Source organism: Tamandua tetradactyla, chromosome 14 (genome assembly GCF_023851605.1).
Source record: "Tamandua tetradactyla isolate mTamTet1 chromosome 14, mTamTet1.pri, whole genome shotgun sequence".
Classification (NCBI taxonomy): domain Eukaryota; kingdom Metazoa; phylum Chordata; class Mammalia; order Pilosa; family Myrmecophagidae; genus Tamandua; species Tamandua tetradactyla.
In genome coordinates, this window is record NC_135340.1 from 81897110 (window position 1) to 81921129 (window position 24020).

Sequence of the window (24020 nt, forward strand, 5' to 3'; positions counted from 1 at the left end):
CTGCAATTGAACTAAAATTCGGTTATTTTTCTTTAAAAAAAAAACCTTGTGTTAAAAAACATTTGGAAGTGTGCAACTGGAATTGCAGTCTGATCATGGGGTCGGTGCACACAAGTGGCTTGGGGCAAAAGTGGAAAGTCCATTGCCCGCCTGGTGTCAAGAAGCTGCACCAGGATTCCCAGCTTGTGGTCTTGAAGGCTGGGTGAGGAGCTGCTATTTCCAATCCAAACTCCTGGGATGGCCAGAGGGGAAGGAGCAGGATTCTGGGCTCAGCATCTCTTTCCCACCCCTTCCACCCACCAGAGCCCTCCCCTGTACCTTCTTATCTGCTGAGGGTCTGTGGTAAACAAAACTAGAAACTATGTTAGTCCCTGCCTCTGACATCCTTCTCTTGCTAACAGAGGCACCCCAAGACCCATGAGCAGCCGAGGGGAGAACGCTGATTTCCAGTCTGAACCATAGTGTTGTGGTGTAAGCTGTGGTGGCAACACAAATAATTTTTGCAAAAATGTGCTTTATTAAACAAAAATGCTTTAGGTTCCAGCTCACCAAAGAGGGACTGAATGCTCAGACTCAGGGCCGAGGGAACTGGGTCCTGCAGAACCAGACTACAAACTGGCATAATTTATACACTCCACCTACATGCCCCAGGCTTGCTCACAGCTCCCACTGGGTCAGCCTGTGAGCTCCTTGGAGGCCTGGGTGATCGTCACTAGGGAGGGTGAGTTTGCTCTGCAGAACTTCCTCATTAAACATGGGGGATGGGAAAACAAGGGGCCCCTGCCTGTTAGGGAAACATGCTGGAGGCTCTCTACACCGGACAACCTACAGCCCCCTCCCTTCCACTCTCCTTGAGGAGAGGCAAAGTGGTGGAAATGCCATAAAATTATTTTAACTAGATTTTCCTTGGGTAAACCGAGGGGGTGGTTGGCTGCAGCCCTTGCCTAGGGCTTCTGTGAGGGCAGAAGACATGGGAGGACCCAGCTCCACCGGGAACCCTGCAGCCACCCTTCTGTCCCCCTCCACCAGGTGGCGCTAGGACTTCAGGACTGTCCCTCCTGCAAGATGTTCTCAGGCCTACACAAAGCAGGGCGGCTAGGAAGCATCCACTAGAGGCCATATCTGGCCGGGCTAGAGCTGGAGCAGGGACGGGTGGTGGCATCAGGCTGGATACGGCAATTTCTTCCTCAGGTCTCTCATTGGCTGCAGTGGTTACCTGGAGACCAGGGCCTGGAGGGCATAGGCGCAGCATCCCTGCCCGCCCCTCCAGCTCACACAGTGAACTGAGTGTTAAGGACACTGCCTGGCACCGGAGGAGGGGTCAGCTGCCCACCACAGGGCGGGGACTCTTGGTCCGTGGGGAAGGCTGGTGGCGAGAGGCCAGCCCCGTCCTGCAACTCACCCAGCTGCCGAGCCTGGGGTCCCGAGGAGGGGCCTTCAGAAGATCTTGAAGCCCTTCAATAGGGTAAGGGTGGGGGCCTTGCGCTTGCTCTGGGCCCGGGATGACTTCACAGTCACCAGCTTGGCCTGGGCCACGGCGGGCATCTCCTTCAGGCTGACGGCGGACAGCGTGTTGAAGGTGCAGCTGGCCAGGCCATGCCGGGCGGTGAGCGGGGCCTGGTGGGGCAGGGCTCTGTCCTCCGAGATGAAGAGGGGCCGGGCCAGGGGGCTCCGCTCCAGCTCCCGCCGGACCTCCCGCACCGCCTCGTGGAAGACGTGCTGCACGTGCTCGAAGTCCAGGCAGGCGGAGACCTCAAAAAACAGGCACCCGAACCTGCCTGCCAGCGCCACGCCCTCTGCCTTGGTGACCTGCCTGGCAAGAACCGGGCGAGGCAGGGAGTGAGAAGCATGCCCGGATCTCCCAGCTGGGGGACTCTGGGTCATCCTCATCTCTCAGGGTCTCAGTTTTCCCACCGTTAAAATGGGATAACGACACCCGCCTCTCAGAGACGTTATGAGGATTATGAAAGATAATTTGTGTTGAGTGCTTAGCACAGGACCTGGCACAGAGTCAGCACTCCGTACATGGGGAGAGGGTGGAGCTGACCCAAAGGCCCCATGCTAGCCTCTGGCTGTGGCCCCATCTCTCCCCTACCCCAGCATGGGTCTCTTGGTCAGGAAATGGGCCACCTACCACCCTGGGATTAGCGGTAGAGAAAAGCAGTTGTTTGGACTGAACAGTGTTAGACCACAGAGGCCACGGAGGCCTGGGGGGGACGAGGGGACTCAGGAAGCCCGTGGCTGGCAGAGTTCTCAGGATTCGTGGGGAGTTTTGTCTTCCTGCCCGGAGGAGGGGCAGGAGAGAGCCAGGGTGACATGTCAGAGGCGGTGAGGAAAGGAGAGAGAGAGCAACATCTCCTCCCAGCTTTGTCCTCCACCACTTCCTGTGACAGTGGGAGGGAATATTTGTAACGGGGAATGTCCTGGAAACCTCTGGCGTGAAAGCCATTGGAATTAAGGGGGAACAGAGAGCAGACCAGCTCTTGGGCAGGTCAGATGTCCAGAAGAGGGAAGAGGCGAGAAGTCCCCGAGGTCCTCTAGATTCCAAGGGCTGAATTATCCTGACCACCACCCACTGCCCAGCTGCCCCAACCACCATTCCTGAGGACACTGACACAGCCCAAGAGGGAAGAAAAGACGCTGAGGTGGGTACTGGTGGGAAAAGGTTTCTGAGTCAAGGTGAACGTGCCAGGATCAGGGGAGGGTAGCAGAAGGAGACGTCACTGGGTCAAAAAGAGTCAGGGGCAGAGCATTTAACCCATTCCCCACCTAGGGTGAGTGTCCTGCTTATAAGTTCACTTCTTCCTGAGAAACCCCTTTTGAAAGAATACTTGGTATTGTTTGCTTTTATGATGAACTTGAATCTGCAACCTTGTCATTGTGGACACAAATAATGAATTTTCAGAAACAAAGACTCCCCCACCCCCAAGTATGCATGCATGTGTGTAAATGGGTATCACATGGTCATAACATTATCTTTTTTCTCTTATTTTGTTGCAGACTAGTGCAAATTTTATCAGTGGTTTGGGAACCACCGATCTACTCTGTATTTTACCCTTTAGCTGCAAGATAATTACGGGAGGCACTGACCAATGCTGGGCTAAAAGATTTATCATGCCCATCAAATCCTGAGCTGCTAATCCTGGAACTTGATAAAAGAAGGAAGTGGGGAACAGTTGTCATGACTTGTTCTTAGTGAACTGATGTTGCTGCTTCTGAGCCCCCATATTCCTTGTTATTTTCTCCCCAAACATTTTTAGACAACCCCTTTGGTGAAGATTGGGGTAAAAACGGTGGTCTGTAGTTTTTTTCCCCACATTGAAAACTGGGCTGTTCACAATTCAGAGTCTTTGGGCCCTCTAAGGCTCTGAGAGCCCTGTGTTCCTCTAAGACCCCTCTAGTGGCTTTAGGATCATGCTTACGACGTCCTTCATTCCCTGAGATGTCATTTGTCTGGGGGCTTGGGTGCCGTTGAAGACCCCACCTTCATGAGACCATCCCTCCCATTTCCCACTGCCCATGAGACCTGTTCTAATCAGAGGGTCCCTTCCTAACATCTGCCAGGGGGCTTCAGGGGCCTGGGGAAGCAGCAGTGGCCAGCGGTGAGCAGGGAGGGATCCCACCTCGCAAGTGGACTGGCCACATAGGACGTACGTCCGTGCTGGAAGTCCAGTGGGATCGCCCATCAAGTGCAGACATCACAGTTTCAAGTGGCTCAGGGGTCAGGCAGGCAGTGTGAAAGGGTGAAGAGCTTAGAGGAAAAGCACGGGGACTGTGGTCAGCTGGAGAGAGCGTGCCCGGCCTCAAAGCACTCCAATCCTCGGTCTTTTAAAACCCTGTGCCAGCCAAGCACAATACAACTGTGGAATCCTCTGGTGATCCGCCCTCTGGCCTGGCGGGTGACCTCTGATTCAAGCCCAAGCCTTTCTAAGAGAAACTGCTCTTAGCACGGACCATAGCTGGAATGTGTGTGTGGCGTTGGGGGCGGGGGTTGGACAGCCTCAGTGGGGTGAGACTTGGTTGGACCAGAACAGATACCTGATCCAAGGGAGCCAGTCAGAGTCTTTCTCCCTAGAATTGGAATTGGACACTCAATGGCTGAGTTGTCTCTGGGAAATGGGAATAGAAAGTCGGGCAAGAAAGGGTGTGAGAGTGAGAGACCACAGGGCCCCATGAGGATGGAAGGCGTGACCTCTCCTGATTTCGGGGCTCCAGCCCTGTGTGGTCCAGATGCCCTTCCCTTCCTGACTGTGACTGTCTGGAAGACCACGCCCATCAGAACCTCATGACATGCCCCTTTTACCTAAATGTGAGCAGATCGCTGCTCTTAGCAGACAAATAATCCCCGAAGATGACACCTTGCCTTTACAAACGAGGAAAGTGAGCTCCGGAAATGTGGGACCAGCTGCCCGTGCTTACCTGTACTGAGCCATGTCCAGCTTGTTGCCCAACAGCAGAGCAGGGCAGCTGCGCTGAGTCTCTTTTGCATGCAGAGCCAGCAGCTCCAGGTAGCTGCTGCTGCCCTCGAAGCTCTGGCGGCTGTCGACACTGTACACCACCAGGAAGGCATGCGCCCAGTTCAGGTAGCGCTCACAGTTTCGAGGGGTGTCCTAGGCGAAAGGGAAGCCCATCCCCCGGTGAGGGGTAGAGGAGGTCGGGGTAAAGGCCTTCATCCGAGCTGCCCCATCCCACCTCCCACTCCCCAGGACTTTGTATATTGTTCCCCAGCAGAAGCCTTTTCAAAGGGGCATTTGAGAGCGGAGTTGGCTTGGCGTGAAAGGAGACATTGTCTCCTGAACTTCCCTCCCACCACCCAGCTGCAACCTTGGAGATCTTGGCCTCTTGGACACAGAGCCAAAAACTCTCATGTGGCCCTTATGGAGACCTGACTGTCCCTGGGCACTGCTGGTTTGGGGACCAGTTCAAGCTGTCCCTTTGGCTTCTGAGAATAACTGACATCTGGGCTTGGTAGGGGGTGGTGAGAACAGGGAGACGAGTGGGTGGGGGTGTCTCTGGCCCAGGGGCTCTCACCAGGAATGTCTCTGCACATGTAACATGGGATCATCAGGTCTCCCCAGCCCCCATCGCATCCTTTCTCATTTGGCAAATGAAGTGACTCAGGCCACAGAGGTTAGTACCTCATTCTGAGTCACAAGGCAAACTGGAGCTTAAAAGGGACACAAATTCCCATCCGAGGCCCCCCAACCCTGGGGCCACGACATTTCAGCTCTCACTGGAAAATGGGGGTACTGTTACCGGGTCTGCAGTGTCCATGACCCTCAGGTGGATGGGCTGATGGTCCACAGTCTCCTCGGAGCTGTAAGTGTCCTCTGCAACACAGACCGACAAGCCAGGTCAGAGGAAGGGCAGGCCGCCTCTCTGGTAGACTGGGTCTGAGTCCCAGCTTCCCTCTGTGCTGGACCCCTGGGCTAGGACCACAGGAAGGGCACTGCCTCTTGTGCACGGGAAGATACAGGCAGAACCTCCCACCAAGGAGATGCTGCACCTCCTGCCAGTGCTCCAAGCATCACTCACAGAAGTCGCTCAAAGAACACACCACGGGGAACAGGCCTGCATTCTGGCCCCATCTCATGGAGCCCATGAGCCCAGGAAGCAGCAGAGGCCTCGGGAGCTGCAATGCCAGAGCCTCCCTCCCCCAACCCAAGCTACTCCACACCCTACCCCTCTGGCCACAGTTCCCAGTCCCCAGGAAGCTTCCAAGGACACTCTCCCACCCCCAGTGGTAGAAGAGACAATACAGTGGAGAGAGGGGGAAAGACCCCATTTAGAAGTTCTTACAAATAAAGTTCAAACAAATTGTTGTCAACATAACAGCAAAGTAGTTGAAACCTCTAGCTCTGGGGATGTAGGATCAAAACCAAGTTGAACTACTTTGGTGCTGTGTGACTTGGCCAAGTCACTTCACCTCTCTGAGGCTCTGTTTTCTCATCTCAAAATGAGAATAAAACAATAACATTGGCTGCATCTTTCAAGCCTTTACTCCGTGCCAGGCACTGTGCTAAGTGCTTGTCCCTGCATCAGCTCATCTAACAGGCGCCTGGCCCACCAGAAGTGCCTGGCGATAAATGTTGTGTTAATTTCTTTTTTTTCTTTAATTAATAAAAAAAAAAGAAGTGCCTGGCAAACAGCAAAGAAGAGTCATGAGCCTCCACAGTTCACAGGCAAGGTTCACATTCCCAGGTTCTTTGTGAGTTTTTTTTGTTGTTGTTTTCTTTTTATTTTGAAATAATTTCAGGCTCACAAAGAAGTTGCAAAATAGTATGAAGAGTTCCTGTGTACCCTTCACCCAGCTTCCCCCAATGATAACATCTTACATAACCATAGTACAATTATCAAAACCAGGAAACTGACATTGGTCCTATAGTATTTCCTCAACTATTGACCTTGTTTGGATTTCACAAGTTTCTTTTTTTTTTTTTTTTTACTTCTCATGGCCTCATTCATGAGAAAGCAGCTAGCGGACCTCGCTGCCACCCTGGTGATCTCTTCCTCCACGCCTGCCCCTGCCCCAGGCCATTTGCCCAAGTGTCTGAGTGCACTTGGCCCTCACCTTTCCCTGGCTGCTCCCTGCCCCAAGTGACCCCCAAAGAAGACCCGTTGAAACAAAACTGGGGCCCCCCTCTGCCTTCCTGGAAGCATTCCACTGTGAGAAAAACACCCCCCAGCCCTGGGCTGAATACACAGACAGATTCTTCTCTCTGAGGGTCACTGGCAGCCAAGCTGGGCCTGGACACGCTCCAGACCCACTAGCATCCAGCATGAATCACAGACAGCTCTTCTCCAGCCTGCTTTGGGGACTTGGATAAATAGCTGCTCTTATTCAAAGACAAAAAAATCAAATGGAAAAAATGCCCCAAATGTTTAACTATATTTGGTCCAAGAAGAGTTGCCCCTAGATGCCTACATCTCATTCGGCTTTCTCTTTATCTCCCTGCCAAAGTTGTCTGGCACACTCCTTCTAGGAGCTCTTCCTCCTCTTCCCCCAAGCAGTGCCGTGTCCTGCCTTGTCTGGGGAAAGATACTCACTGGACTCTGGTCTCCTGTAGCCCCTTCCGGCACAGCAGCCTGTTGAGACTGCTGTTGGCACTGACACTGAAGGAACTTGAACTTCGAACTTCTAAACTGGGCTCCTCTGCATTGCGACCCCCTTACTCCCTCCCTGCTCAGTGGATCAGCCAATCTCCAGCTCTCTCTGAGCAGGGTCTGGAACTGGAACAGCAGCCCTGGGGAGATCAGAGTTCCCAGTCCAACTGGGGAGGTCAAGCGTGCATGAGTGAGCTGGAAGAAGCCTCAGGGGTCATCTTGTCCAGCCTCCCCTCTTGGGAGGTGACATGACTGGCCTCAGAGGCCGGGAGGTAGCAGGACAATAGCACCTTCCCAAGTCTCACAGCAGATCGGTGGAAGAGCCAAAGTTTAATGTTTGGTCTTCCCATCGCCAGGTCCCTGACTTCAGGGGACTCTAGTGTCCTTAAACATTACGGGCTCTATTCTAGTTCTAAATAATATTCTAGACTTTGACGCTGAGAGAGGGGCCTCAGGACCTGCTCTGAGACTGGCTGAGCTAGGAGCCCTGGAAGGAACTGGTCTCTCCCCTACTGGAGGATAAAGGCAGAACCTCGGGCTGAGGAGGTGCTGTCCCACCTGGTCAGTGCTCACAGCATCAGAGGTCACTCACAGAACACGGGAGATAGGCTCTTTCTCCAAAGTATTTTTCTATCATTTACAGTAATTACAATTTTTACTAACGCACCAGGTAAGCTTCGTCTGGTTGGTGTATGCAGGGTGATGCCTCAGAAACGGCACCCACATCCACACAGAAGGAAAATGAGGGTGAGAGAGGTGAGGAGCTGGCATCTCTCCCTGGCCAAGCCAGGTGAGTTGCCTCAAGCCCTTCTGGGAGAGGAAAAGGTTCTCCTGGAGATCCTGTCCCCTCCTGGGGGCTCAGCACAGGCAAAGCCCTTTCACAGGCACCGAATCTCTCAGCTCCTACCAACCAGAAGTCACAAACTGTGAGGAGGTACAATCCTCCTGCAGACAGAGCACAGGTTATTAGTTCTCTTTCGTGTGGGGAAACTAAGGCTCAGAGCCTACAGAGGCTCAGACACCAGGGCAGAAGGCCACCCTGGAGGCAGGGACAACTGGGGAGCAGTAGCCCCTCTTCCTGTGTATCTGAGGTCCTCCCGGATCTTAAGCAAACCACTGAACGCTCTCTGCCTCAGTTCTCCCGCCTGTGAAAGGAAGATAGTAATACCAGGGGCTCTTTTTCAAATGGCAATCTTAAAACCAAAATTAATCCCACCTTTAAAAGCCTCTATGTTAGGCCTTGTACTATGCTACATGCTGGAGATGGGAATGAATTAGACAGGTCTCCAGCCTCAAGGGGCTCTCCAAACGAGCTCGAGCTCTTTGAAAATGAAGAGCTGTCTCATGAACATCTGCCTGATGGCTAACTCTCCAGTTGAATGCTTAGTCCTTTCTCCACGGAAGGAAAGGTTCTCATCCCAGAACCCTGCTACTGCTGGAACCAGCCACAGGGAAGTGGCCGGAGTGTTCAGCCTTTCCCAGCAGCGGGGCAGAACCTCTGACCAGTGGCACTGGCCACTGAGCTGGGTGGGGTCCAAAGGCCGAGCTGAGTAACCACACAGTAGGGCTGCTGCCCCCCGCCCCCCCACAGTCTGACCAGGCAAGAACTCCAAAATTATTCCATCAGGAAGCTTGGGACGGCTTTGTAATAGGTTCCTCCAGCAGGGTCCTGTGTGGGAGTATAGACTGGAGGACGGGAAGGAAGGAAGACAAGAGAGAAGGATTGCCAGATAGAATACAGTACTTCCAGTGAAATTTAAGTTTCAGATCAACAACAAATAAGTTTTCATACAAGAATGTTCCATGTGATATCTAAGCTAGGTAGAATCTGCCTTTTGCAGCATCCTCCTGGGGAATCCTCCTTTTCCATTCCCAGGTGCCCCCACCTGTGTGCTTTTTCTTCCTTCTCACCCCCACCCCCTGCCCCCCAGGCTCTAATTCCATGCTCCAGCCTCTCCCAACACTTCTCCCAGCCAGCCAGCACACAATCCATTCTGTGTTCCACTCCCTCGGTTGGGGGGAGGAGGAGAAGGGGCGCTGACCTCTCCAAAAGAAATAGGCACCCCTCAGACCCGCAGCATGGCCTTGGCCGGAGGCCACAGCTCCCTGGGCCTATTTCGTCCACCCGTGCACGAAGGGCCTGTGCTGAAGCAGAGGTGGTCAAACCGGGCTGACACCAAGCCCCTGACCTGTATCCCTGACTTTAACTGGGAACCCCTCCACTTTGTCAGTTTGACACTGTGGGGTTTTGTTTAAAGCTCCTTGGAAATGAGATTCTGCTACTTAAGGAAAAACTTCCTAAAACCAAAAACTAAATAGCGCTAAGATCCCTGCCAGCTCTGACCCTGGGATTCAATTCTCCATCCTGTTCCAGATGGGCTGAAGGGTGCCAATGGGCTAAGGAGCTCTTTCCTCCAGGTATTGGAGCCACACTCCTTGAGGGGCCTGTTGCAGGCAATTCTATATTGTAGGAGTTTTCAACCTATGCCACAGAGCCCTGGGTTTCCTTGAAGGGCCTTGGCAGGGGCAGGGAGGAGGGGCGGATGTGTCTCACAAATGCTTTATTTGACTTAATTTATTAATGGAGAAAAGAATCCAAGACTGCAACACTGATTTTCAAAAGGCTAAGATCATCCAGACACCCCACTGTTCTCAGCAGTTTCCCATAAACAAATCTTATAAATGTGAACTTTGTAGTTTACATCTATATTAATAAAATTATGCTTTCTTTTGTTTTAGATATTGGGGTTCCATGTAAGAGATGATTTGAGAAAAAAATCCTGTTGCTAACACAGTTTTCAGAAACACTGATTCATCTGGTTAATTTGAGGGAACTTCAGCCACCATGGATGGGAAGGGGACGGGGATATGCACACGGATCCCCTACTAGGCTCGCTCTTTTCACGTGTTATCTGTTGAATCCTCACAGTAATTCTCTGAGGTGGGTATTTTTATGCCCATTTTACAGATGAAGAAACGGAAGCTCAGAGAGATCAAGTGACTGGCTCAAGGCTGCACAGCTAATAAGTAGCAGAGCCAGGATTCACAACTAGCTCTCACTCACACTAAAGTATCCCTCCTTCAATAAACTATGATACATCTATAAAAACTAGTTCAGGCTTCTGGGCTTGGAGGAGGCCAAGGTTCAACTTTCTTCCCCATCCCGGCTCATCCGACACCAGCTGCCCCGCTGTGCTACCCAAATTCAATCCCCAAAAGATCAAAGCCATGCACCTGAGGTGTACCAGTGGGGAAGTCAGTGTCAAGTCTGCCCTAGCCTCCAAGATCTCCGTTTGGGCCTGCCTCCAAAAACTGTTAGCAATGATGTCAACAGGGAAAACTGGTGACTGAATTGTGACACTGACAATTCACAACAGACACACTCCAAATGAAGTGGCACTTACTGCCTGCACCTGACCATCAAAGCCCTTAAGGAACCACCCGGAGACTGAAAGCAGCAGAAACACATTAGACACAGTGAAAACATCACCTTTGATGAGAATGTCAACATTGCCTGACAGATACCGCATCAACCTTTAAGCCTGAGAACTCTCTGGAGCCATCAAAGCGATTGTGGGGATTGCCCTGTCTGTGGGCGGCAATGTTGACAGCTGCCACCCTCATGACAGCGTGGCTGACATCAACAGTGGCGCGTGGAACGTCCAGCTAGTTAAGAACTACAAAGGAAAACATTTCAATAAAGGATCATTTGACAGCTAGTAACAACAAACAAAGTAGGGGCTCAGAAGCCAGCACTGGTAGAGAATTTCTCAAAATGTTTTGTCTAGCATTTCTGGAAAAAAGGTGCAATGAGTGGCCACCTTAAAGAACATCTATTTGAATGTGGACACTCTTCTATGTTTGATGAAACGATCTATTGAGACCTCATATTTTAGGATAAATTGGCCTCGCAGAGCTCCGAACTGGGGCAACCCCCAAGCTGTCGGGGGGAGCTATGGAAGGATGTATTTTTTGGCACTTACAACATTTTCCCCAACAAGATGAGTCATCCTGGTGGTTCCTCCTCTCTGTCCCCAGACGGGCAGTGGTGGACAAGCCCGGGCCAGTCCACAAAACAGGTAGCAGGGGAAAACTGCATGGGCAGAGAGGCGGCAGTAGGAACAGGGAAGAATGGTTCCTTACCCAAGTTGGGATCATATTCGCTGATAAACCTTTTGGTCAGAAACTTCACAGTCAGGGCTGCAAGAAGCAGAAAGAGATTGGCTCAGTGTCCAGTGCTATGTCTGGCTGCTGGCCCCCAGGGGCTGCCCCTCTTGTTTTAGGGAGGCCTTATCTAACCTCTGTGACCCCTTGAAGTTGATTTAAGAGGCTCAGAAGAAACTAGAATATGGGAAGCCAGATCCACCACCACCCCCACTGCACCTTGGGATGTGTGCGTGCACACGCACGGGCACACAAAAGCAACAAGCCTAAGGAGTGTCGGGGAAGTCTTGAACTAAGGGGTCATAACTCGAGCAGCAAGTTATCTTAGGGCCAGCCTGAAGAGAACCCCAACTGAAGGAAGGTGTCCTTTACCCCGGACAAGGCATGAAGATGCTAAAGCGCAGGGGATTTATTCCAGCTTTGGCGCCAAGCCAAAGAGAGAGTAAAAGCAGGCTTGATTAGTGGGCAATGCTGGGAGGGGCATGAGTTACGAGTGCCTGGGATTTCCAGGCAAGGACCAGACACGATCTGTTTCCCAAACAACACAATCTCGTCCTCAGTTTCCCGTGTCGCAAGGCTGGAGTCATTCCAGGACCTCCACATTTCTATTACCAGTGGGTGTCTCTATAGAATAGAAAACTCTAAGAATGAAGCTCTCCCCAGGTGAACTGTATTAACAGAACTCTGATTTTGTTCTGAATTTAGCTACAGAGAGCTAAGAGCCAACCACTATTTTACTGGACTCCAAAGAGTAATGTGATATTTTTAAGAAAAGCTTTAAAATTCTTTCCCAGGATTCCTAACAGTGTCAGCTTGCAAACCAATATCCAGGGAATACATATTTTAAATTTTAAATGCCTTCATTTGTATCGTCACTGGTCAAACTGTACCAGGAACTGGTATTCAAATAACAATTTGAATTGCAAAGGGAAGAGGGCAAATCTTTTCTGTAGGAAAACCAAATTCAGAGTTCCCCTCTGAGCCAGGTGTCTGGCTTCAAAAGCATGAGTAGGTTCCCTAGCAAGTTTCAAAGAACAGCCCAGGGAAGAAAACCTACAGGGAACTGAGCCCATGTTGGCCATTCTCTAATGGCTATAACCAGAAAAACAGCCAGTGGCAGCGCCCCTTCTGCTCTTCCACCTTCAGCTGCAAGGAACGGCAAAGGCCGAGTTTCATGTTGATAGAAGTTATCTCAATGGAAGCCCAAGATCTTAGCTTACCAAGGATGCATCAGCACCTGGGATTTCCAGAAAGTTAAGAGAAGCACCTGGTTTGAAAAAGATACATTGGAGAGGAGTGCACAATTTGTCCCTCGAATCCCAGGGAACTAGGGGGTGGGAGTGGCCCCTTCCTGGGAAGTCCCAATATCCAATGTCTTCTACCAACTCCCTTTCAGTGGCCAAGAGAGTCTTCCTGGGCGGGCCGCGGTGGCTCAGCGGGCAAAGTGCTTGCCTGCTATGCCGGAGGACCTCGGTTCGATTCCCGGCCCCAGCCCATGTAACAAAAACGGAGAAACAGAATACAATAAAACAAGAAAATGTTTAAAGATGTTTCCCTTTCTTCCTTCCTTCCTTCCTTCTATCCTTCCTTCCTTCTCTCTGTCTTTCCTTTAAAAAAAAAAAAAAAAAAAAAGAGAGTCTTCCTACCCTTCCCCCCCCACCCCCCATCAGCCTCAATCGCCAAATGGTCCATTCTGTGTCAGTCTACAGAACCTCTGGTCCCAGGAAGAGAAGATGCGGTAGGGGGAGGGTGGGAAGGGAGAGACCGACAAGGAATTGGGAGACAGAGGGAAGAGACAGGGAACAGACGACCGATGAGAAGAAGGAGAGAGAAGCTGAGAACAAAACAGAGAAACTGAGGCAAAAAAATAAAAATTAAAAAAAAAAATCAGCGTTTTGCTGAGCACATCTAAATGCGGAGAGCCCCCAAAGCGAGTGGGAGAGCCTGCCCTCACGTTGACAGCGCCGGGTCTCCTTCACCCGCTCGGGGGCACCCTGCCTCACCCTCGTCCCTCCTCCACACCGCCCCCCCAGCCCCACTCACCGGACTTGCCGGCCCCGCGGCGCCCCAGGATGGCCAGGTTGACCTCGAGGGGCGCGCTCTGCGGCCCGCTGCCCGCGCGAGCTTTCCCGAACACCGAGGACATGGCGACGCGGCGGAGAGCGACACGGGGGTCCTCGGCCGGAGGGCCCTGGAGCCGCGCGCCGCCCGTCGGGGCTCTCGGGAGCGCGGCGCGGGCTTCCCTGGCACTCGCGGGCCGGGCGCCGTCGGTCTCCGCCGCGCCCGCAGCCCCGCGCCGAGCGCCCCACGGGCTCCGTTCGGCGGCCCGGCCCGGTGGGGAGGAGGGGCCGGTGCAGGCCGGCGGGCGGGGCCGTCCCAGCGCCGCCAAACTCCTTGTAAGGGCCGCGGGAGCCCCCCGCGGGGCGCGCTCACCCCGTTCCCCGCACGGGGGCGGAGGCTCCCGACCGCCGCGCGCTGGACCTAGAGGGTCCCCGCGCCGTCCCGTCCCGGAGCGCTCCCAGACGCGGCAGGGAAGGACCCGAGAGAGGGAGTCCGGAGGGCGGGAGATAAAGGAGAAGGATGTTTCCAGCCTTGCCTGAACCTTCATGCAATCTCTTCCCACCAGCAGGAAAATTCACCCCCTCCTTTGTCCTACCAAGCCGGCCCCACTGCCTTCTCCTCCAGGAAGCCTCCCGGATTCAACCCCCCAACCCCCACCCCACTCCCACCTTTCCCTTTCTCTAGGATACAGCCAGCTCAGCCTTGGCACTCCACTTACCCGATCACATCACCCTGCCCTTAAGTGCTCAGTGGTATCATGGCAGAACCCAGGCGCCTCTGGGGGAGAGGTCACACCTCTCATCTCCCAGACCTCTTTACTAAACTTTCCTGGCCAATATCCAGCGGCAAGAAACCTATCCCATCCTGGCTTACTGTTTTCTAGCTCATGGGAACTAATGAGTTGCATGTGCTTGCAGCCTCGTGTGTAAATGGGGCGTTTAATTTTATCTTTTTTTTTATTAATAGAACTGAAACGCATATAAAATAGAATTAACTATTTTAAAATAAACAATCCACTGGCATTTAGTACATTGGCAGTACTGTGCAATCTCCACCTCTAACATTTTCACCACTCCAAAATAAAACCTTCTGCCCAATAAACATTTGTTCTCACCCCAGCCCCTGGCAACCACCAATCTGCTTTGTTTCTATGGATTTACCTATTCTAGATATTTCAAGTAAATGGAATCATACAATATGTGACCTTGTAGTTCTGACTCCTTTCACTTAGCATGATGCTTTTGAGTTGCATTTTATTTAAGTGGTTCTAAAACCTGTCCCTCCGTCTGGCCTACAGGGATTCTGAAACTGATGGGTGAATCTGGTCACTCCCCTTGGGATCAAGGGTATATCCTGGCCATGCTGGGGACAGAGCGGGAACCTGTATACCTAAGATCTAGTGCCAGCTCCTATACTGGAAAACCTTGGACAAGTTGCCCCACTTCTTTGGGCTTCTGCATCCCCATCTATGAATACTAAAGGAAGAGGGAACTAAATCCAAAATGTCATGAGGTGGCTCAGGCTTCAGAAGGAGTGGCTGAATAAGCCCTGGGTAATTTCTAGATCCCTGTGTGTTCTCGCTTCTGGAATACGCTCCAGCCTAGAATGGGGAAGGGCATGGGAGCCTGAGACCCCTCACTACAGCCTCCCCCCCCACCCCCCCACCCCCAAGCCAGACAATTAGCTAATCTCCCCACCCAACCACAAGGGAACCCATGGAAACACAGGTCAGCAGGGAGAGGCTGGGCTGGGGCCCACGACAGAACCTGATGGTAATAACTTCTCAATCAAGAAGGAAAGTCTTTTCCTTGATAAACCCTGAACACCGACTCAGCTAACTGTGTTTCTGGGAGATCATGGTAAACCAGCTGTGTTATTGAGACTCTAAGGTGTTGGGAGGAATCTGTTTAGATTACGTGCTCTGGGCAGAATCGTTCACAGAGCCAATGGCCAAGAGATTTCCTTTGAGTTGGAGGAGGAGAGAAAGTGGGAGCCAAATTCCAGCCACATCCCTGGGAGGATAAACTGGCTCCAGTTGGGATCAGGAGGCAGAGAACCAGTCTCACTGGAGAACTGGAAAGGACAAGCTGTGGACCCCCACAGGCCCAGCTGAGTGTAAACTTGGGCTCAGCTACTTCCTGGCTAATATGACACTGGGTTAGTTTACGTAACCTCTTTCTGTGTTCTCGGTTTCCTTATCTTTAACATTTGAACCAACCAAAAAAAAACCCTCTTCTAGTTTAGAGATTGTCTGAGCTGGCTGCTCAGGCCCTCAGCTGTGACTGCTATACCCAGAGTCTGAGGTTCAGCTGGGAACGAGGGAAACGTTCCCACCTGAACATGTAGCCAGCCCCCTTCGCCATCCTTATCCCAAAAGTGTTCACTGTGGACTGAAAAGGCCTCTGAAATTAGTAAGGTACTGTTGGGCCCCTGAATAAGTTCCTATACCTTTCTGAGCCTCAGTTCCTCACCTTTGAAATGGGGGTAACATTAAGGATTAGATAAGATAACATGGAAGTGCCCTATCCAGTACTTGATTCGTCACCCCCCAAAAAGCAAGTGGTAGTTCCCTCTAGTCCCTCTGGATATGAATAGCTTACACTTCTTGCCCACCTACCCAGAAGGCACAACTGGCTATGAGCAGAAGTTTGAACACTTCAGGTGAAGGAGAGGCTATTCTGCTAGGACAAATAGCCAATCCTCCCTCCCCCACACCCATCACGGCTCTCATAGAGGGTCCTTAAGCACACAAAACGCAGAGGACATGGCACTAGCCCAGCACTGGGCAGGCAGCGAGCCTTCAACAGATGTCTCTGGACTGAATGAGCAGGGCATGCCTGAACTAAGCATGTGAGGCCTTTGAGGGTTTCCCAGTTCCAGGTCCTACCTTGCCACCCTTCCCAGGAGCCACACCACATAAGGCTAAGCTTTGAGACTCCTCTGTGATGTCACCGCCTTCCCTGGAGGCACAACATGACAACCACTTCTGTGGTTCTTCGATGATAATCTCAGACGTCAGAGTTGAAAAGAATCTTAGAAGGCAGATCCACACTCTCAGTTGAAGAACTGAGGCCTGGAGAGGATAGATAGCTTTTGCCACCTGGCTCCTACTCTAGTGCTTCTTCCTTCTTTAGGTCCAGATTGTGCAAGCTACTCACTGCTCTGTGGGCAGGAACACCACAATGGGTGGCAAGGACCAAGGCTCCCCCATTAGACTGGAAACTCCACCGGAGCAGGGCCTGTGTCTTCCCCATCAGCCGTGGGGCTCCCACAGGCTAGGGCTGGGAATCCATTGACAGCCTCTACTGCTCCCCTCTTGTGTGCCAATCATTGTGGTTAAAGAGACGAGCAAGGCCAAGTTTGTGTTCCTGAAAGGCTCAGTCTGACGCAGAGTCCCTTCCCCGCCCCCCACCCCCAACTTCACCCAGGGAGGAGGGAGGAGTACAAAATGGAGAGGGGAAATGGTGTGGGGTCGGGCAGGGCCTGGGAATTCCGTGGGCTGCCCACAACCAGGATAGTTCCTGTCGTCTCCAAATCCCAGAGGGACGCTCAGGGTCCGGGAGGAGGAAATTCTCAGCAGCTGCAGGCAACACCCTACTGGGGCCTGGGGGTGGGACCAAAGGGCTGATACTTAGCCTCAGAATCATGAACCACCCCCCCCCAAGTAGGTGACCCCCTCCCCATCGCCTGACGGCTACACTCATTGGGTGTAGCATCTGTGCTCCACACCACTCAAACCAGGGCTGGATTTGGTAAAAACTGGGCCAGGAAATAAGCTTCAGCCAGGACTTCTGGGTTTGTACTACCTCCCTCCGCCTGCTCTCAAGACAGGTCCAGACAATGGTTCTGTCTGGTTGCCTGACAGCTACTAGGTGCCTAGGATAGTCTATTTCGGAGACAGCTATGACCCAGGATGTGTGCCAGCTCCCCCCATCCCCTCCCCACACCGGGCATCAGCGCCTCCCTGACTCTGCCTCTTTGCCTGAGCCCTCAGGAGTCAACGATTCCCTCCTCAAAGGCTGAGGCAAGGCTAGAGTGCTGAGGAGGGACAGCTGGGCGGGGGCTCAAGAACAGGTGTCAGAAGACAGGGTTCAATCCAGTTCCACATCCTTGACAAAGAAAAGCCCATCCCAAATCTAGGCCTTCCTTTGCTTGCCTGTGAAATGGGAACAGTCAGGCACCCTCTCCCAACCGCTAAGGCCATCCATCAGCAAGGAAGGGGTCAAGGTCTGGCACCACAGAACCGAACTGTTTCCAAGAGTGAGGCCTGCCAGGCTGCCATCCGGACCTTCCAGGCCCTCTGGGCCAGTATCTGGCCTGAGAGAAGGAGGGAAACTGGCCAGGCCTGGGACTGTGTTCTTGAGAGCTCCTGTCCTCCCCCTCCATCTTCTCCTCCTCTTCCTGTCTGGTCCCTGGGGCAGAGTGTCCAGGCTATTTTTGGCTGCCTCCTTAAGGCTTCCTAGGCTCCCACAAATAGTCCCCCCAATCCAGCCCTGCTCTGATGGAGCGACCTGGGTAGGAGTGCCCTGGTGGAGGAGACACATCTGTGTGGGGTCTGCAGATTCATATATGAAGGTCTGTGAATACCTATGTCCCAGTGGGGAGGAAAATTTCACTGCCTCCTCCTACCTCTTGCTTAGGAGGTCAGTGGGAACCACTCCAACCTCCCAAAGCAGGCCAGTAGGTGAGGTTGTGGCAGTTGAGCATTTCCTGAGTGGCAGAAACTATCCTACAAGGGTCTGGGCCTATTTCCCACCTGAAGAATGAGGTGGCAGGAGGACATATAAGCACAAAGCTTCCTGCCACCTGACATTTTGGGATCCAGAGTCTTAGCTGGTCACCCGAGTAAATTCTGTGCAGTAGGAAAAACATCCTGGGGTGGGCAGGAGGCCTGGGTCTGTCTATCCCCAGCCACATAATCCTGGGCAAGTCTTTTCTCCTCTCTGCCCTGGTATCCTCCCCTGTAAGTGAAGGGGTTGAACCATATGATCCTGAGGTCCAACTAGAACCTCCTGGCACAAGGAGACTGCGCAGCATTTGTAGCGCAGAGAGGTAGTAGATCATAGCAGTTAGGGGCACACACTGCACAGTGGCTGCATTCTAATCCCTATTCTGTCATTCTCTAGCCATGTGACCCTAGGCATGGCTTTTGATCTTAACCTCTTAGTGCCTCCGTTTCCTTATCTGTAAAATGAGGCCATTAATGTTTAATTCATAGTTTTCAGTTTTCTTATCTATAAAATGGGAGAAATAGCATCCACTCATAGAACAGTTGCAATGATTACAGAGGTGAGTGCAAAGTGGTTACAACAGCACCTGACACATAGGAGTGCCATTTAAGTATCAGCTATTATTTCAAGATACCCTTCTCCTTCCCACCCAGAGACACCCGTGCTCCTCAGCAGACCCTGCTTCCCATCTTCCCAAGATCCAGGGCCACAAAGCAATGGAGGAGTTGGGCAAGGAAGAAACAGACATCGACTTCCCAATCCAATCCCAACTCTGGAAGTCCTTCCACATACAGGGGCTTACTGGACCTGCAAAGTAGAATTGCCACCCTCCCCATTTTACAGAGAGGAAAACTGAGGCTCAAAAAGAGATTGGAGTAGCTCAGAATGTGGGGAGAGGCCCCGGCCAAATTGAAAACCTGTTCTCAATAGCCCACTCTACTTGTTCCACCCCTGACTCTCCCTACAGTCCCCAGAGCCCACCCTCTCCAAGCTGATGGGGTGGGTTTGGTAACTTATCTTGTCCTTGATTCTTCCCACCTGAATGAGGCTGGACGAGTTATACACTCTCTGAGCCAAATTCAAAACACTTTAAGATACTGTCCCAATAGTATGAAGTAGGTGTTATATTGGCCCCATTTTGTAGATGAAGAGACAGAGGATACTTGCACAGGGCACACAACTGGTACGGTGCAGGTTAAATGGGATCTCTTTATAAAGCAGTCCTCACAGTGTCTGGCACACAGTAGGCGCTCTGGCACTCACCACTAGTTTTCACAGGGAAGTGTGTGACCACACAAGTTTCCAGATGCCCTCCGGGCCCGGGGCCATGCAACTTGCGGGCCACCCCATCACATGCAACGTACTATCTTTAGCCAGGAGATATTTATAACCCCCAGAGACGTTTTTTTCACCTCTGTGGAGCCCCAGAGTCGGCGGCCGGCAAACCCAGGCCCCCAGTGGCGCCATGCCGCCTGGCCCGGGAGCCCCCGTGCAGGTCTGGGTGGGCGGCCAGCTCTTCCAGGCCGACCGGGCCCTGCTGGTGGAGCACTGCGGCTTCTTCCGAGGCCTCTTCCGCTCGGGCATGCGGGAGGCGCGGGCGGCCGAGGTGCGCCTGGGCGCGCTGAGCCCGGGCGGCTTCCGCACCACGCTGCAGGTGCTGCGCGGGGAGCGGCCGGCGCTGGCAGCCACCGACGAGCTGCTGCAGGCCGTGGAGTGCGCCGCCTTCCTGCAGGCGCCGGCGCTGGCGCGCTTCCTGGAGCACGGCCTCACGTCGGAAAACTGCGCGTTGCTGTGCGACGCGGCCGCCGCCTTCGGCCTGCACGACCTGTTCCACAGCGCCGCGCTCTTCATCCGCGACGGCGCGTGCGAGCTGGCGGCCGAGCTGGCGCTGCCCGAGGCCCGCGCCTACGTGGCGGCGCTGCGGCCCAGCTGCTACGTGGCCGTGAGCACGCACACCCCCGCGCCCGGCTTCCTGGAGGACGCGTCGCGCACCGTGTGCTACCTGGACGAGGAGGAGGACGCGTGGCACACGCTGGCCGCGCTGCCCCTGGAAGCGAGCACGCTGCTGGCGGGCGTGGCCACGCTGGGCAACAAGCTTTACATCGTGGGGGGCGTGCGCGGCGCCAGCAAGGAGGTGGTGGAGCTGGGCTTCTGCTACGACCCGGATGGTGGCACGTGGCGCCAGTTCCCCAGCCCGCACCAACCGCGCTACGACGTGGCGCTGGCCGGCTTCGACGGCCGCCTCTACGCCATCGGCGGCGAGTTCCAGCGGACGCCGATGAGCTCCGTGGAACGCTACGACCCGGCCGCCAGCTGCTGGAGCTTCGTGGCCGACCTGCCGCAGCCGGCCGCCGGCGTGCCCTGCGCCCAGGCGCGCGGCCGCCTCTTCGTGTGCCTTTGGCGGCCGGCCGACACCACCGCCGTGGTGGAGTACGCGGCGCCGGCCGACGCTTGGCTGCCGGTGGCCGAGCTGCGGCGGCCGCAGAGCTACGGCCACTGCATGGTGGCCCACCGCGACAGTCTCTACGTGGTGCGCAACGGACCTTCCGACGACTTCCTACACTGCGCCATCGACTGCCTCAACCTGGCCACGGGCCAGTGGACGGCGTTGCCGGGGCAGTTTGTCAACAGCAAGGGAGCGCTCTTTACCGCCGTGGTGCGCGGCGACACCGTCTACACGGTCAACCGCATGTTCACGCTGCTCTACGCCATCGAGGACGGCAACTGGCGGCTGCTGAGGGAGAAGGCCGGCTTTCCCCGGCCCGGCTCATTGCAGACGGTTCTCCTGAGGTTGCCCCCTGGCACCCTGGGGCCTGTGGCCTCGACAACGCCGGAATTGTGACTCCTGAACTGAGTTTTCTGATGGGAAGAGTCCTGAGAGTCCTGCACCGTAGCTGCGTTTGTGGGGCTGGCCTTAGCAGCTGCCAGGAACTTTTCTCTCCCTGGTTAGGACACCCAGGCCTCCTGCCTCTTGGGACTTGAATGTGTAGAGGCCGCCAGGGAAGCAGCAATGCTGGAGGCTGTGCCCTCACATTACTTGGACTCAGCTGAGAGCTGGTGGGTCACAATGTCAGTGAAACGGCTGGATTGGATTTGAATGATCCAGGTTTGTGTGTGAATGCACCAGTAACTTGAGCATGACTGAAAAAGGGTTAAGTGATGGTTAAACTGTTAATCAGTGAACAAGAATGAGATACCTTCTGTGTGGCCAGCACTGTGCTAGGCCTAATATGGGTGATGTTCGAAAATACTCAGTTTAACAGAACAGTTACAGGACAACAAAAGGTTTGCACATATTTGTCCTGACACAAAAATGGTTGAAGGCAATGTGCAACAAACCAACCAACCAAACAAAAAACCCCACAGTATAATAAAACTAAGTACTGAAGAAATCAGGACAAGGGGAAAACAGGAAGAGGAAAAAGTGGTAACTCCAGAAAGGGGAGTATATAGACTGGATGGGGGAGATAGGCAGGTACAGTTAGGCTTTGAAAGGGGACGTTGGAGCTGCAGGGACTATGAGAGCTCAGAGGAGGAGAGGTGGGGGAGTGTGGGAGTAGCTGGGAAGAGTCTCTGAGCCCAGCCTTGAGGCAGAGCAGCTATAGATGGAGGTTTGGGGAAAGTGGAGAGGCTGAGCTGCCCTGTAGCAGACGATTGACTGCCCTGAGCTGGGAATGAGACCTGTGTGAGAGAGCGAGGGGTCAGCACACACCCCTCTGGAGATAGGATCCCTCGGTAGAGAATCCAGCTGCAAGCCCCTTGCCCATCCCCGTTTTCGCCATTACGGCAGGGGCAGTGGGCTGTTAACCTGCAGGGCTTCAGGTGATTCGGGGTGAGTTCCCAACCCTGGCAGGACTTCCTGCTCCTATTTCTGAGTTGTATCCCCTCTGCCACATCTCCAGGTTCATTTGCTCCTCCTAGGCTCTGCTCCTGTCATTTCCTCGGCCTGGAATGCTGTTGTCTTCTTCTCTCTGTTGGCTCTATACCCACGAGTGTAGGGTAGGCTGATCCAGCTCCCTGCCCTCCTGCCCTTGCCTGCCTGTGTTGGCCATCGGACCCCCAGCTAAGACAGCATCCTCTGTGTGTGGCCATGTGTGGCCGTGCACGTATGTGGACCCTGTTGTACTGGCTGAGCTGGGGCACTTCCCTGCCTCGAGAATAAAGTGACGGGGTCTTGAAAGAAGCCAGGCAGACAGGAGGGTCTATAGACGCCACTAGTCAAGAGCCGAGTGCTGGCCCTGTGCTGTTAGATGAGGACTCTGGTCCCGCATTTAGAATTCCTCTGGGCAGGTGCCCGCACCAGCGCTTCAGCCTCTCCATGACCCTCAGGCAGGCTTCGGAGTGGTCCCAAGTGTTCTCCATCCTTTAGGACCTGAGGCCCATGGGAAATCCTGGCCTCATCAGAAGTGGGTAACGCAGGTTCTGCATGGCACCTCCTGAGCAGGGAGGCGGGTGTCAGGGCAGCCGCAGCGGCCTCATCTCTGGCTCGGCTGACCTGTGCCCGAGCCCTGGAGAACGCTGCTCTCCGAAGCTGGGACCTTCCAGCCCCGGAGTAGCCTAGTCTGATGAGTCACAACAATGAGACCTGACCTGTGCATGCTGTCAGTAGCGTGCAGAGTGCTTTCACGTCTGTCTTCCCTCTCCAGCCCCTGCAGTCATACAGGTTGGTTATCAGTCAGGGTTCTGGGGGGAGGGGGGAGGGAAACAATATAAACCAACCTATAAAGAGATTTATTAAGGAGTTGGTTCATGCAATTATGGGGGCTGGCAGATCTGAAATCTGTAGGGCAGGGTGGGAATTCAGGTAGGACTTGATGGTGCAGTTTTGAGGGGGAATTTCTCCAGGAAACCTTGGTTTTTGTTGGTAAGACCCTCAACTGATTGGGTGTGGCCCATCTCCATTATCAAGGGTGAATCTTTACTTAAGCCAACTGGTCGAAGATGTTAACCCCATCTGCTAAATGCCCTCGCAGCAACCTAAAGGGGTGTTTGAGTTAATAACTGGGTACTATAGTTAAGCCAAGTTGACACATAAAATAAACCACAGGTACCTGCTCCCTGTGACAGGTGACACAGGTCCAAATTCGCATAGTGTGACAGAGTCCCTCCCTTTTGGTTCTGCCAAAGTATAAATTTTAAAAAGTTAAAGGCGTGGTTCATACAAATGGAAAGCGATCACGGGTCAAAGATTTCTTTTACTCGCTAATGAGGGTACCAGAAGAATGGCACGGCTGGTTCAAAAGAGCATTTGTGGGTGAGGAAACAGAGATCTATATATTTAATTGGAAAAAAAAGCCTTGAAATAAGTCCGCTAAATTAGAGATGAAGCTGGTTAATGTCTTACAGGGCAATAAAACTGTAATTTGTGGGGTTATCTTCTTTACTGGGCAAAAATCCTTTGCATCTTCCCCAGACCAAAATCCACAAGTCAGCATGTACTGTCACAGCATCTGGGCTCTAATCAACAGTAAATTGTAAAGCAAGCAAAGGTACATTCTCCTAGAGAATTCAGTAATTCATAGGGGAGCTATTAAACAGAGCTGCAGAGTGAAACTGAAAGGCCATTCAGACCTCCTTTTGCCTTATTTCCCGGTCATGGTTAATTTTTCTTAACAGTACAGAGCCCTTGCCTCCCGGCTCACTCCTAAGCACTGCTGAGCACTGTGTCTTGCAACCTCACGGGTCTCACCCATCCCCGCAGAGCTTTGCGTCTGGAGGCCTCGGGGGCTGGCTGCACAGCTCTGCTCAGAGGAGGCCTGCGGCCCCTGGGGATTGCTTGTTCCTTCATCCAGACCAGCGCCTTCTTAGGGCCTTCTCGGCATAACGACAGCAGTGTTCATGGGAAGTTTCACCCACAGGGTCTGATCTGGGCCTAGGCATCTGGGCAACACCCCTACCCCCACCCCCCTTTTACAGATAAAGAAAAAGCCCCCAAAACAACATGATGGAAAGGGCCCAGCT

The 24020-nt window shown here is 53.3% G+C and overlaps 2 protein-coding genes across 5 annotated transcripts; one reads left to right on the top strand and one right to left on the bottom strand.

Annotated features, from left to right (window-relative positions):
• Window positions 1-494: 494 nt before the first annotated feature.
• RASL12 (RAS like family 12) lies at window positions 495-16292 on the bottom strand. 4 transcript variants are annotated; one of them, XM_077128220.1, is made up of 5 exons: window positions 16217-16292; window positions 11248-11304; window positions 5257-5330; window positions 4420-4610; window positions 495-1813 (listed from the first exon to the last, which is right to left on the bottom strand). In XM_077128220.1, the coding sequence occupies exons 1-5, from the start codon at window positions 16245-16247 to the stop codon at window positions 1438-1440; spliced, it is 729 nt and encodes a 242-aa protein (XP_076984335.1). In that variant the 5' UTR covers window positions 16248-16292; the 3' UTR covers window positions 495-1437. The 4 variants fall into 4 exon arrangements, with proteins under 4 accessions (XP_076984335.1, XP_076984336.1, XP_076984334.1 ...); XM_077128221.1 differs by lacking the exon at window positions 16217-16292 and adding an exon at window positions 13312-13529 and having other exon boundaries at window positions 495-1809; XM_077128219.1 differs by lacking the exon at window positions 16217-16292 and adding an exon at window positions 13312-13529.
• A 3232-nt stretch (window positions 16293-19524) lies between these two features.
• On the top strand, window positions 19525-23692 carry KBTBD13 (kelch repeat and BTB domain containing 13). Its single transcript, XM_077126653.1, has one exon. The coding sequence runs from the start codon at window positions 19525-19527 to the stop codon at window positions 20899-20901; it is 1377 nt and encodes a 458-aa protein (XP_076982768.1). The 3' UTR covers window positions 20902-23692.
• The last annotated feature ends 328 nt before the right edge of the window (window positions 23693-24020 follow it).

Excerpts from the sequence above, each read along its gene's own strand:
- RASL12 (XM_077128219.1), bottom strand. The coding sequence starts at position 13,414 with ATGTCCTCGGTGTTCGGGAAAGCTCGCGCGGGCAGCGGGCCGCAGAGC. Across the intron at positions 5,331-11,247 it reads CGAATATGATCCCAACTTGG|AGGACACTTACAGCTCCGAG; the intron begins GTAAGGAACCAT and ends TCTGTGTTGCAG. Across the intron at positions 4,611-5,256 it reads TCATGGACACTGCAGACCCG|GACACCCCTCGAAACTGTGA; the intron begins GTAACAGTACCC and ends CCTTTCGCCTAG.
- KBTBD13 (XM_077126653.1), top strand. The coding sequence starts at position 19,525 with ATGCCGCCTGGCCCGGGAGCCCCCGTGCAGGTCTGGGTGGGCGGCCAG.